Below are 14,414 nucleotides of genomic sequence, written 5' to 3' on the forward strand. Positions count from 1 at the left end.
CACCAGGACGAAATGGGACCCCTGTTCCCAGGCGGCCAGGCCAGGAGCCTGGGCCCAATCCTCGGAACGTCCCTTTGGTTCCTCATAAATCAACCAGCTGCCAGGTGTGTGGCTCTTGGCGTCTTGGTGCCTGGGGTCCCCACCTATCCCTCCTCCCCCCGGCTTAGTTCAGAGCTGTCTTCTGTACCTAGGGCTTCTGTGGGGGGCTCTGGAGTGGTCTTCCTGCCCCCAGGCTCCCCCTGCATACCTCTAACATCCTGCTGACTAACTTGGAAACCTTGCTTGGCACTTAAATAAATGGCAAGCAATTCGGCATTATGCAGTAAAAGTCACAAAAATACCCACACTTGTTAAAACCAACTAATTTCATTTCTAGGAATCAATCCTAAATAAATTTTATATTTAGAAAATGGTAAGGGATGCCTAAAATATTCAAAAGCAGCATTACTTACGCTAAAACCTTAGAAGAATGACTATCTTGCTATGGCACATTAACGTGACTGAAGTATCAAATATTCACCAATGACACGGATAGAGAATCAATTGAGTTTGTCTATTATGGTATCTAGGATTTATGACATCAGACTTAAAAATATGTCTGCATTTTAAAATAAGAATTATGTGGGAGAGGGCAATCATTTTCCAAAGCAACTAAAACTGAGGTATGAGAGACCTGTTTTACCACCATTTGGGAAATCAGCTATTAAGAGAAACAAACAGTGGTTTTCAATAATGAGATTAAATCAAAAATCACAACTGAACTGCAGATATTTACTTGTGAACATATTTCTTTCCGTATGTGGTTAGTTCCGGGTAGCATTCTCCTGAAAGTAACAACACAGAATTATCCATTACTGATGAGCAGTGGGGGTGCGGGGGACCCAAGTGAGCACAGCTAGTGAAGAGCAACTCTCAAAATCCTTGCAGTAATACCAAGTTAAGTAAAAGTCACCTGGCTCTCTCTCTGCAGACAAAATACAATTTAAGTGGCATTTAAAAATTTATGTATAGGAAATATTCTATGAAGAACCAACCACAAGAGGGGGACTTTCAGTGGTTAACAATCCACGGGTCCCTTGCAGGGAGCATGGGTTCGGTCTCTGTTTAGGGAACTAAGATACCACACAGTGTGCGGGGCAGCAAAAAAAAAAAAATAGAAAAAGGAAGATAGGGGAAAAAAAAACCATGGAGAATCCCAAATAACATAGTTAAAAACACAGCTCAAAATGGATTTAATATGAACTATTTAATAAGATGCAATATTCAGACACACATTAAGTAGCACGAGAGGTATAAAAACCATCTATGACCAAGTCCGTAGCAACACCCGGCCCCACCATCACCTTGCGCTGGGATAAAGCTGGATGCTTTCTCCCCTCACATCCTTCCCCCCCGCTTTCAAGATGCATCACTCCCAGCCAGGAGGTGGGAACTCCCGGCCCTGAGGACGGAGCAGGGGAGGCCGCGGGCTGCCATCGGGACTGGAGGGTTGGTCCCGTTCCCAGGGGACCAGCTGGCTGCACACATCCCAGCAGATGGGCCGGTCCTACCCTGTTTCCACTGATCTTTATTTTTCCATCAACACATCACCTGTTTTCAGCCTTCACCATGGTGACTGCAAACAGTTATTTCGGACGCGACTGGACACTAAAATAACTTAGCTTGTGCTTGGGTACTAGGTCTACAGATGTTTTTCCTTTCGTCTCATTTTTTCCAGTATTTTCCAGATTACAGACTAAGTGCTGCTTTTGAGACCAAAAAGGGGAAGGTTGTTTACAAGGAGAACGTCAGCGCTGGCCCCTCAGCCTCCATGGGGGTTGCTAGCAGGGAAGTAGATTGACAATCCCAGCACAAACGTCTCTCCTCTCCTCTCCTCCCTCCTCGTCTCTGATGGGCTGAGAAGCCCGCGTCTGAGCGGCCTTCCCGGATCACGCCGACACCCTGTCGGCCCCCCGAACCGGCTCGCGGTCAGAGCCCCTGACGCCCAGCGCCGCGCTGCTCGCTGAAGAGTGGCTGGCCTCGCACGGCGCTGGGCTCAGCTACAGCGGGGGCAGAACGAATGAGCACAGAAGGGGCAAGGTCCCCACGCCAGTCCAGCCCACCCGCAGACGGCCTTCCCCCTACAGCGAAAGGGGGAAAAGATGGAAGGGCCTCCGGCCCAAGCCCCGGCTCCACGGTTGCGCCTGCGGGCATCTTATACTAAGCTTCCCTAAGTCACCCTAAAGAGAAAGATAACGACAAAGAAGGTTCATAAGGCCTCTGAGCTAACATGGCTTGGAAATGCCAGGCTCAGATCAAGACCTGAGATCAGAATTCTCAGCTGGGGTGAAAGACAAGGGACCAAACATACTGGTTCCAGAGGTGACTGTACCAAGCCAGTTCTAGACACACGCAGACAACACTAAGGTCGATGCACTTTTTAACTCAGGGAGATGGAGATGCTGGGGAGGCAGGTACAGTCCATCCTCACTCCACCTGCTCCCCCTTGTGAGAATCAGCAGCACGAGGGCCCTGAAACCAAACCACCAGGAGCACCCGGCTTCCCCCAGGGACCCCGGGCGACACGCTCTTTACCTGTAACGCAGACACCAGTGCGGGGACGGTCTGAGGATGCAGGGAGGAGATGCGCACTGGCAAGAAGCCGACTGTGTGTCTCAGGCGAGCAGAGGTGCCCGTTAAAGCGCATAAGCGCCCTGCCAGATGGGCCTCGGGCGGGAGGCGGTCCCTGGCAGAGGCCCTTTGTCAGGCTCTGCTGAGGACAAACAAGTGCTGGCGGACCAGACCGGCGGTCTCTGACAAAGCTCCGCACTCACGCCCTGAGCCTTATCTGTGCTTCCCAGACCTCCTGCGTCAACAAGCCTGGGAGCCGCAGTTCACAGACTTCTTCACACTGAGTTCCAGCTAAGGGTTGTTGGGTCTGATCCAAGCGAACAGAAGAATCGGCTTTTTGCCATAAGCCAGGCGGGCTGAGGTCCATGGGGTTGCAAAAAGAGCCGGACACGACTTAGCGACTAAACAACAGTCCAACGTAAGGTGGGTAAAGGTTTGCGAGAGGTCGGATGTGTTTTCTCACGCGGCCCAACCAAGCGTGCATTTCCCGTATGTCTGGGACAGCATCTTCTAATCTGCCTAAAAAAGAACGCCGCAGCATCTGCTGACCACAGAAGAGCATTCTGACCTAGACAGCTCCAGGGAAGAGGCAGCCAAGCTTGCCGATGTCCCGGGATCTCCATGGCGCAGTGTTGCCCTCGGTAAACACGAGGAAAGGCCCCCTGGCCAGGAGGAAAGGTGGGGCGGGGGGAGTCTCAGGAAGGCCAGACAGTTCTTGAGGAAGTGTGAGGTGGGCAGTGAGGAACAACGCTGAGAAGGTAAAATCTGAATCCTGAGTCACAGGGGGCCGGCACTGACCAGCTAACTTACCAGAAAGGAAGAAAAGAGAAACATCAGGGGTGTGTGTAATCAGATGAGTTAAGAAACCTGGACTCTAGTCCCAGCCCTGCCTAAAGCTAGAGCTGTGAACCTGGATAAATGAAAGTGAAAACAAATCAAAGTGAAAGCCGCTCAGCTGTGTCTGACTCTTTGTGACCCCAGGGACTGTAGCCCACCAGGCTCCTCTGTCCATGGGATTCTCCAGGCAAGAACACTGGAGTGGGTTGCCATGCCCTCCTCCAGGGGATCTTCCCCACCCAGGGATCGAACCCGGTCGCCTGCATTGCAGGCAGATTCTTTACCATCTGAGCCACCAGGGAAGCCAATGATAAATGGGCCTTGGCTGAAAATAGAATGAACTGAACACATAAATTCCTACGGAGGCTTAAAAATGACTCCAAGAAAAGGACCAAGAGAGATTCTCGGAGGCAAATCCATGCCACAGGGCAACAGACACGCCAAAGACTGGGCAGCTCTGCTGAAAACCTACCGTCAATTAGGCCAGCAGCTACTGAGGTCGTGAGCTTATGGAAGTCACAGCCCTCAACAGCAAGAGAGCCAGGGCCACCTCGGCCCTGACGGAGAGGCCCCCAGCAACTTCAGCGCCCACGTGACGGCTCTCCACGTGGAGCCGAGGCCCAGCGAAAGCCACTCTACGCCCTGTGTGCTATGTTTCACGAGGCGGGGGCAGCTGCCAGGGGCTGAGAGGATTTCCACTCAGAGAGAAGTGGTGTCTGGCACATCTGAGTATCTGAGTTAACTATCTGTCTGCCTGGAAATCCTGGCTTAGAGAAGCCTCTGCTCCATGCCCACATGGAGACTTCGCTGCGTCCGGGCGACTGAGAGAGCGCGGCCCGGCATGCGGGCGTGAAGTCAGATCCAGGAGGTGGGGGTCCTGGTAGGCTTTTCAAGCCCAAACTAAACAGTTTAACAAGCCGAAGGGCAACAGGGAAAAAGGAAGACGGCAGAAACTGGGAGAGTGCAGTACACGATAGGTAAGAGAGACTGGAGTAAGGAGACTCTGAGAACAATCCCAGTGTGTGTGTGTGTGTGTGTGTGTGGGCGGGTGGGGGTCCCCTAAATGCCACAACAGGAAGGGTCTGCAGTGGCCATGAAAGGTACGCTTCCTCCCAGGCTCTGGCCTTCCAGCTTTGTGACTCACTTCTCCTAGGGGTCCTCTCTGCCCTGGTCCCTGAAATACTGCTCAGCCTGCTGCCCGAGGCCCTCTGCCCTCACCCACCCCTTGGGCTCCCCCCGCGCCCCCGGCCCCTCTCCACAGACCTGCGCCCTACAGGCCTCTGCCTGGGCCTCTGCCCCTCCATGTCCCCCGCCCCGTCAGACAGACATTGTCAGCAGTGGGGACCGGACACGTAAAAGGGACCGACTGAGGCAGCAAGAGAGCCCTGTTTCTAACCGAGGCGCCCGCGTCACCCCGAAAGGATGTGCTGTGAGGCTGGAGCCCAGGAGGAACGCCCCCCCCCCTGCAGACTCCGCAAGCCCAGGCGCCAGCCTCACCTTTGAGTCGTAGGCCGACTGCTTGATGACTTCGGGTGCCATCCAGAAAGGGGTGCCCACGAAGGTGTTTCTCTTTATCTGGGTGTCGGTCAGCTGGCCCGCCACTCCGAAGTCCGCCAGCTTCACCTCCCCGTGTTCAGAGAGCAGGACGTTGGCAGCTGCGAAATAACACCGAAGACGCCCTAAAGTCAGCTGCTGGACTCTTCTGTCCACTCCCTTGGAAACAGGTTGGCGTGCCCCATCCAGAGCAGTCAGAGCCGACAGGAGCAGACAGTGGGTGAGAGCCCCTCAGGACCCCCACTCATCCCGGACGAGGCCCCTCAGGGCCCCCCACCCATCCCGGACGAGGCCCCCTCGGGGTCCCCCACCCATCCCGGACGAGACCCCCTCGGGGTCCCCCACCCATCCCGGGCGAGGCCCCCTCGGGGCCCCCCACCCACTCAGGCATGTCGAAGGCACCCTCCACATGCCCATAGGACCACTTCCCGTGAGAAGAGAAGCACAGCTTAAGATGCTACAACGAACCTTCCTACCCGCCTTGGGGATAAACAGGATGCTTTCTTACCTTTAATATCTCTGTGAATTTTCTTCTCCGAATGCAAATAATCAAGTCCTTTCAGTATTTCTCTTAATATAGTAGCAATCTGGGTTTCATCTAAAGGGCCAGGTTCTAACTAACAAGAAAAAAAAAAAAAGATTAAGGTTACTTACACGATTAGATGAAAAAGTATGAGATGACAGGACAGAGTCAATGTTAAATGGACAAGAAGGATCAAGGTCGAAATCCTCTTCATTCCAAAACAGATATTTTGCCCACATAATTAAAACATATTTAAAAAGAATCCCCCTCCTCGCCAAAAAAATAAAAACATAAAGAATCAGAGAAAATGACTTTGCTGAATGAATCAAAGTGGGGCCAATGAGAAAGGCCAAGATTGGGCCAAGCCTGCAGCCGAGCGAAGAGGGAGGTCGGGCCAGGAAGCCAAGGCTGGCACCTCACAAGGCTTGCCAGGGAGAGGACCAGGCACGGTCCAGCTCTGTTCTAATACAGGCCACGGGTATCAAAACACGAGCCATCACAGAGAGAAGGCCCGGGAGCTGAAGGCTTTCCGAGGCTACCCCTGCACCAGAATTTTTTATTAATAAATCTGAATTTTAAACCTTGGGGGGAAGAGTGCAAAAAGGAGATCAACCCCACACGATGGAATTTTTTCTGTTACGTGATATGACATGTATACCCACAAAGGGGTTTTCCTGGTGCCTCAGTGGTCAAGAATCCACTGCCAATGCGGTTCGATCCCCCGGTCAGGAAGATCCCCCGGGGGAGGAAATGACAACCCACTCCACCATTCCTGCCAAGAAAATCCCATGGACAGAAGCCTGGTGGGCTACAGGGTCCTGCACGCCATCACCACAGGCCAGGACGGTTCACTATACACCTCAATCTGCAGAACTGAATTCCTCCCCAAGTTATCTGACTCAGAATCTTGTTCTCAAGGAACACACTGACTGCTCCGAAGCACACGGTCTGGAAACTCCGCCTTATCTGAGTTCGTAGATTGTGGGAATTTTAATACTCAAGATGAAGAAAAATGCACTTTTCTCATAACCCGGGGCAAAAGAGGAAGGAGGCGGAGGAGCTGGCAGATGTGCCCTCCTTCCCGGCACAGAGCGCAGAGCTCACCCCGCCGTCCACACCGCTGTCCCCGCACAGGGCTTCTGTCTCCTCCGCCAGCACGGTCACCCAGGCCGACAACCCACAACACCTGGCTGGACCCCCTCCCTTCCTACAGTCAAGCGTCCGGAGAGGAACGGCAGGGAGGCCTGGAGGGATCACCAATGGAGGTAAGAGCTGAAACCTCTACCCTGGGCCATCTGAGAGCTGGCTCTCTGACTGATGCATGGGTGGTTATGCCCTTTTGCGTCTGGCCCAAACACCACCCACCAGTGAGTCACAGGCGGCGGTGGGAAGAGAAAGACTATTTTATTAACAGAGCACGGAGGCCTTTTGGGGGGTCAAAATTCACTGTAAAGGGCGTCCAGGTGTTCTCTGGAGCACAGAGCTCCTCAACTCGTGGGGACCCGCCTTCTCCACCACTAATAACACGTTTCCAAGCAGTCTCTTCAGTTAAGAGGACTCTTCCAATCATCTCTACAAAACAAAGATTCGGGGGGCACCGGGGAAGGATGCAGACTGCTCCTCATCTCTAAGAATGAAAGTGAAGTCGCTCAGTCGTGTCCAGCTCTTTGCAACCCCGTGGACTATAGCCTACCAGGTGCCTCTGTCCATGGGATTTCCCAGGCAAGAATACTGGAGTGGGTTGCCATTTCCTTCTCCAGAAGATCTTCCACACTGTGGGCAGACACTTTACTGTCTGAGCCACGAGGGAAATCGCTCCTCGTCTCTGGGTGACCTCTAATCCCTCTCCCAGATCTGTCATCCCTCCTTCCTCTTATTATGAGACCCTCAGTCTGCAGGCGGCCACCCGCCTACGGACCACGTCTGCTGGCCTCTGCGGCTGCCAAGTCTGGCCCCGTGACCAAGCCCTCACCAAAGGAATATGAGCAGAAGAGCCCCTTCCTGGTCCTAGCCTCGGCTTTGAAACACTGGCCGCCGGAGAGGACAAAAACTAAAGACCATGGGAAGTCACCCACCGCAGCAGGCGCCTGAAGGCCACTGAGCCCACGTGCGGGAGAGAACTGAACTTCCCATCTCGTGTGAGACACCGCTTGGGGCGGCCACCACAGCAGCTTGCCCTAAACATTAACGAGTATGTCGCCCTACTTCTTAAAACTCATGCTGCATATTCGTTTTTTAAGTCTGTCAAACATCTCTCTGCCTGATTGAGTGACTGGCTTATGCAGCCTTGTTCTTGCTGCATGTGCACTTAGGTGTGTCCTATTCTTTGCGACCCGATGGACTGTAGGCCCTCCAGGCTCCTCTGTCCGTGGGATTTTCCCTGCAAGAATACTGGGGTGGGTTCCCATGTCCTCCTCTAGGGGATCTTCCCGACCCAGGGATCGAACTGTGTCTCCTGCACTGGCCCGCGGATTCTTTACCACTGCGTCACCTGGGAAACCCTCTTACATAATCCAGTTGCTTCATATAGCCCAGTTCCTTCTTAATTAGAGTCCTTAGATTCTGCTATAATGTTGACATCTTGTAATCAGTGAAAAATCTGTGTCAGACCCTCTGTTGCTAATCCTCATTCCCCCTTCTCCCAACTGACCTCACCCTACTTTCCTTTCCTTGTAGCACTTCCCCACATGCAGTATAATCCACTGTCTGCCTCCACTGGGAACCTCAACTCCAGATGAAAAGAAAGGAAAACAAAGTGTTAGCTATGTGACATGCTCAAAGGTAATCTTGGGTGAAGTAAGGGGCTGTCTTCCTGCCCCAGGCTAAGGTGTCATTGAGACTAATGTCTTACAGCCTCAGTAAAAAGGCAAGATGACTAAGATGCAGAGTGAAAAAAGCCATCGGCCTGTGGCATTATGTTAGAGCAGCTCTGGTGCATGAAGACGAAGTTGTGCCTCTAAAGCGAGGAGAGCGCCAGTGAGACCTTTCTGCTCCAGGAAACAGCAGAATGCTTCCCTTAACAAGACACGGTCATCTCCCCCGACAGGCCACATGTATGGGGGCCGCTCCAAAGATGCACACAAACCTGTCGGCACCCTCCCTTAACAGAGAGACACTAGATAGATAAAGCAAGGTGGAATTTTCCAAAGAAATGCCCCAAACCCATTTATTCAACTACAGCCATACGCGTTTTTAAAATCTTGTATGAACACTTAATAGACTCTCTCAATCCTAATAGTCCTCAACATTCAAAAAATAAATAATTCTTGTATCTCATTATTATTTAAGTGCATCTCCTTTGAGGACTGGGGTCAGGACAGCCAAAAAAAAAGAGGTAAGAGATTAAGAGAGAAACGACAAAGTCAGTGGGAGGAGCCAGGGCTCTGCAGCTGGTCACGACAATGTGCAGAGCCCAGCTCTATTTGCTAGCTGGGAAACCTAATTTCTGAGTGTCTCTGTTTTCTTGACTAAAATAAGCTGTTTTGGGGACATTCAAAAAGGGTGCCTGGAGTCACTGAGGTAAGAAGATGGATGGCAATTTGCTGGGACTCACACCAGATGGGATTATATCTAATAAGTGGAGAATTCTATGGCTGCCTTGCAAACTGTCCTGTCCACAGTTTCACAGACTTCAACTCAAAAATCCAAAGAAAGTTGCCACTAAATAAATTTAATTATGGTGGCATTAGGAATGAATAAATAAAGCATTTAGAGACTAGAACTGCTGCTCTGAAGAGCTCAGCGTTGGGAAAGCGTCTCCACAAATAACTTCACACATACCACAAATGAAATTCACTTAAGATAATAGAAAATCTAATTATACAAAATGAGGCAATTTTCTACATTTCTGTAGTAGTTCTCAAAAGAGTAACAAAAAAAAAAAAAGAAAGAAAGCTCTTTGTGTAATACATGTATTTATGGAAAAGCAAAGCGAGTCATAAAATGTATCCAGCTGTTTTGCCACTTTTCCATTTTAATAAAATTGTTGAAACTGTGTTAAATTTCTTTCCTGAAATTTCCTTTTGAACTCTATTTTGACCAATTGCTTTTATGGTTTATAACATTTTGTGATTTTTTGTTTTTAAACTTGGGTACAGAGCCTTCCATAATACACACAGTTTTAGAGGTTTACCTTCCCCCGCTGTCAGGGAAAAGAGTGCTGATCACACTGCATGACCACGTGGGGGTGAGATGTCAGGGGCTAAACAGCCGTGTGAGATCTTTTAGTCTTTGTTTTGCATATACTGTGTTTCAAGGATGATCCAAGTAAATGCTTATGAGCTGCTGGTGATCTCTGAGCATCTCACCTGAGGCCAAACGTATCCATGTTTTACCATGAGAAACAAATCGCAGACTATGACTCTGAGGTCATCCTACACCGAGCTGCCACCACTGCGTGCGGGGGCCAGGCAGCCGGGCTCAGGCCAGGTAGCAGACACCGCCGCTGGCAGGGTCAGCTCCCCCAGAAACACACTGTGGGCGCAGCGAGGCCCCTCTGCATGTGCCCCCAGGAAACAGACACAAGCGTCCACACGTGGCCTGACCACCGCTCCCACATGTGATGCTGTGCCTGTCTCTTACTCCTGAAACCAAATTTTAATTTTTAAAAATTCTAATGAATTATAAATGAAAATGCTCCACGCGTGTTTTAGAAGTGAAGTTACCATCTGCAATGGGAAACAATGATGGTGCTTGAATGCCACAAAAGTTCAAACCAGTTTTAGAAAATTAGAAACTGTTCTGAGGTCAGAGAGGGCAGGCAACACCTTTCGTGGCTGCGTGGAATGAATTCACCGGTTTCCCATGATACAGCAAAAACTGGCTTCACAAGGGAACCTCTACTTTTCAGCAACGTGTCAAAAGCAGAAATCCCTATTATAAGGAGTATTTTGGCCCTTTTTTCATGCAACTGAAGAGGGAGACAGAAATGTAAACAGAGTCATCTTTACAACCAAGACTGCTGCTGCATGTTCAACATCCAACATGATACTTACGAGGTCCAGTGCAGAGCCCCCACCAAGATATTCCATTATTATCCACAATTTAGTGTCCTGCAAAGACCAAAAAAAAAAAGAAGGAAATCACTTACCAAAAAAAGGCAAAAATATTTTAAATAATCTAAAGACATTTTCCACTGTGATTCTGGAACTAGAAAATTTTATAAATACGTAACAGCAAATAAAGCGCATCCAAGTGAGAACTGTGTGGGGAAACCTGGGCTGTGTCAGAGGGACCCTGCACCAGAACCGCCTTGCCCTCGGGCACGGGGTTCCACACCTGCTGCACCAGGGCTTTGAAGGGGGGGATGCCTTGTTTTCACACAACGTCAGCCGGTGACCCTCCGGCACAGAAGGGTCAGCGGCGGGCGGAATCGGCCCTCAAGGCCAGGCCAGGCCAGCAGCAGGCACTCGCGTCCGGCCCTGGGGGTCAGCCAGGAGGCGGCCGGAGTGCAGCGCCGGGGACAGGCCACCTCCCTCCGGCCTGCCGCTCTGAGCCGCGCGGGGGGGCAGGTGGCTCGGCTGGTGCACCGGTCCCCCAGGAAGGCCGCGTGCCCTCCCCGGAGATCTCCAGGCGGGGGACAGTGGGCAGCGTGCTCCCTGTCTTCCAGCGTTCTCCCCCGCCTCTGTGTCTTGTGTCTCTTCCTTCCATCCCTTCTGAAGCCCCACGGCTTCCCAGGTTCTTTTCAAGCACAAATCCCCAAGTGCTCCTCCCTTGAAAGCCAACAAGCTCGGGCCCTGAAGGCTGCAGGCTCCGCCGGGATTTCTCCTCCTGGGCACCACTGACATTTGTGGAGGGACCACCTCTGTCCGGGGGCCGCCCTGTGCCTGAGACGGTGTTGAGGGGCATCCCTGGCCTCCGACCACTAGAGGCCAGCAGCGCACTCCCCGTCCTGAAGCCCAGACAGGGCCAGTGTCTTCTGGGGGCCAGTCGCCCCCGCTCAACTGCATGAACTGCATGATCGATGTCCACCAGCCTCGAGTGTTAACCGCACGGCAGTGCTGACCGACAACTCTCGCTTGCCCTTGGCAAAGCCAGTTTACACTGGGCAGCCTCCGAGCTGGGAGCCGGTCACCAACCAACTCACTGTGAGGCAGCTAGGTTGTGAGTGCACGGGCCAGAGAAAGACGGCAATAATAAACCTCACGGTTCATCTGATAATAAAATGAGATCACGAATGTGAAAGCGCCTTGCAAAGCTCGGGGAACTAAACGAGCCCAGAGCGATTAGCCTCCGCCAGTGTCAGCCTGAAGCGCCTCAGAATAACCTGATCAAACCAAAGCAGTCCAGTTACCAAGGCCAAACAGTATTTCCCTGCATGGGAACTTCTGAGCCAAATAAAATCTGGAACACTGATTCATACACATCCTACAGCAGAATGAAAAATAACTACTGCCCCACAAGCCTTGGGGCCAGGGTGCCTGAGGAGGAGGTCTGCTCAAGGGACACACAGGACCTGTTCTGGGGACCAGACTGGTGACCAAGTACAGTCATGATCCAGATATACAGTCAGTGCCCTCGCAAAACCTCCTGCATGAATGACTTGTGGGAGCACTCTAAGAAAAATAAGAGTTCTAAAAATAAGAATGATCTTAATCATAATACTCCATTTAAAAAAAAATGACCTCAAACCATGCCAATTATGAATGACCCTGTAAGTTCCTCATAAGGGAAAGAAAATATTTATTTAATAACTTCAGGATTGAAAATTTTAAAGACACCCAAGTGTTAACCACCCAGGTGGCGCGAGTGGTAAAGAGCCCCCCTGCCAGTGAAGGAGACGGAAGGGACGTGGGTTCTATCCCTGGGTCGGGAAGATCCCCTGGAGTAGAAAACGGCTTACCCACTCCAGTGTCCTTGCCTGGAGAAGCCCATGGACAGGAGTCTGGGGGGCTACAGTCCACGCGGCCGCAAGTGTGGACACGACTGAAGTGACTCGGCACACGCACACAGCGTGTGGAGTGCTTCCGTCTCACCCCTGGCTCTTGCCTGCCCAGCCTCCACATCCAACTTCTCATCGTGTTTTCTGTAACTTCAGAGACTGTCTTCTGCAGATACCTATGAAACCCTCCTCCACTTCTATCCAAACATAACACTCTATGCAAGGTTGTGTGCTAATTCGCTCAGTAGGGTCTTAGCGACTCTTAGCAACCCCACGGACAGTTTCCCCCCAGGCTCCTCTGTCCATGGGGATTCTCCAGGCCAGAATACTGGAGGGGGTTGCCACGTCCTCCTCCAGGGGACCTTCCCAACCCAGGGATCAAACCCAGGTCTCCCACATTGCAGGCGATTTTTTTCACCATCTGAGCCACTGTTCTATACCTTGCTTCTCCTCAGAGCACTCTACACCTGTCAATAAAGGAATATTTTTTTTTGGTAGTCATAACCAACCCACACCCTACTGATGATATTATTTCCATTCTTTTGCTATCATGAGCCAGCTGTCAATTTAAGAGCCTCCCATAGGTATCATTTTAGGAGTTCCTGGATGCTGAGTCAAAGGAATCCACTTGAAGTTAAACAGATAATGACCAATGATTCTTCAAAGAGGTCAGCTCAGTTTCATCCAGCCTCCAACAATGTATGGGTGCCAATTTTTCCCCTTGCTCTGTCAACACACTCCATCCCTTAACCAGTGTCATGGAACTTAGGAGCGGAATTGCAGTCCCCCTGTGAAAGTCACACGCTGACGTCCCAACCTTGAGCACCGCAAAATGTGCCGTGTTTGGAGACAAGGTCTTCATGAGGAGGTGAAAGGTAAAGTGAAGTCACACTGGTGGGCCTCGTCCAAAGTGACTGGTGTCCTCCTCAGGAGACATCAGGACCCAGACTCACGGAGGGACGGCCACGAGCCGACACAGGGCACCTCCCAGCCAAGCAGAGAGGCCTCGGAGGGCACCGGGACTTGAGTCTGAGTCACCTGTGTTTTATCTTTTGTAAGCCCTTATTATATCCTTTATCTGCTTTTCTGTTGACCTACTATTAGAGAAGGCAGCTAGCTCCCTGTAACATGACCACAAACACAGCAATGTCCTCATCTGTCTTTTGATTTTGCTTTTGGAGATGAATTTAACGTGGACACCACGTCTACAATGCCACCACTGACAGGCAAGCGTGCCCTGTGCCGTCTGGAGCTGGTGACTGAAAGCTGGCACTCCCCACATGCGCAGACATTCAGACGGCGGGAAGGTTAAAACAAGGTAAATGAGAAAAGGGGCAGATGTGGCAGCGTTAACAAGGATTACATTTTACAGCATGAATTCTGAAATGAAATAAGTTCTGCTTGTGTGTGCATCTGTGCTGCAAGGAAAGGCTGGGCCCAGGAGGTCTCAACAATGCAGGAGGTCTTAGTAAACCAGCGTATGGGTTATAAAAACCAAAGCTGCCTTCTGCGAAGATGCCGGGCGTAAAGGCACTTTCCAGCCCAGGTATGGATCTGCCTCTGGCCCTCAGCAGCTCCGCGACCCAGAGACCAGGCTTGAAGCCATGTTCAGTGTCCCGTCTGTTCCAGAAGGACAACCACCTCAGGGGCAAGCCTTGCACACCGCAGTGCCCGTGAACTTGAGCTGTTACCACACGGACTTCATAGAGTGTCCCCTGTTTGAACCTAGGTCCACTGGGAGGCTTGTGAAACTAGGAGGCCACAAACTGGTATCGAAGCCAAACCCCTATCCTGCTTTACAGTCAAACCAACGCCCTGACGATCATGGCACGCTCCAATTGTACTCCAGGCACAAGAACCCCATCCCTGACCTCGACAAAAGCTGATTTAATTGTTCCTCTGCCCCACAGACGTCAGCACTCCTCAGTGACTCAGACACCTGCCCCACACGCACAGTGCCACGGGAGGTTCTAAAGTGACAGGGCCCAGGCTCTGTTCCTAAATGAATCA

At 51.4% G+C, this 14,414-nt stretch overlaps 1 protein-coding gene across 1 annotated transcript in view; it reads right to left on the reverse strand.

The window, feature by feature from the left end:
* STK24 (serine/threonine kinase 24) overlaps positions 1-14,414 on the reverse strand; it is an 89,507-nt gene that overhangs the window by 12,937 nt on the left and 62,156 nt on the right. Inside the window, exons 3-5 of the mRNA XM_065901872.1 lie at positions 10,519-10,575; positions 5,510-5,618; positions 4,945-5,102 (exon numbers count right to left, since the gene is read on the reverse strand). Of these exons, the coding sequence (XP_065757944.1) occupies positions 4,945-5,102; positions 5,510-5,618; positions 10,519-10,575 (324 nt within the window). The remainder of the gene's footprint in view (positions 1-4,944; positions 5,103-5,509; positions 5,619-10,518; positions 10,576-14,414) is intronic.

This window comes from Muntiacus reevesi, chromosome 11, assembly GCF_963930625.1.
Source record: "Muntiacus reevesi chromosome 11, mMunRee1.1, whole genome shotgun sequence".
NCBI classification, from domain to species: Eukaryota; Metazoa; Chordata; class Mammalia; order Artiodactyla; family Cervidae; genus Muntiacus; species Muntiacus reevesi.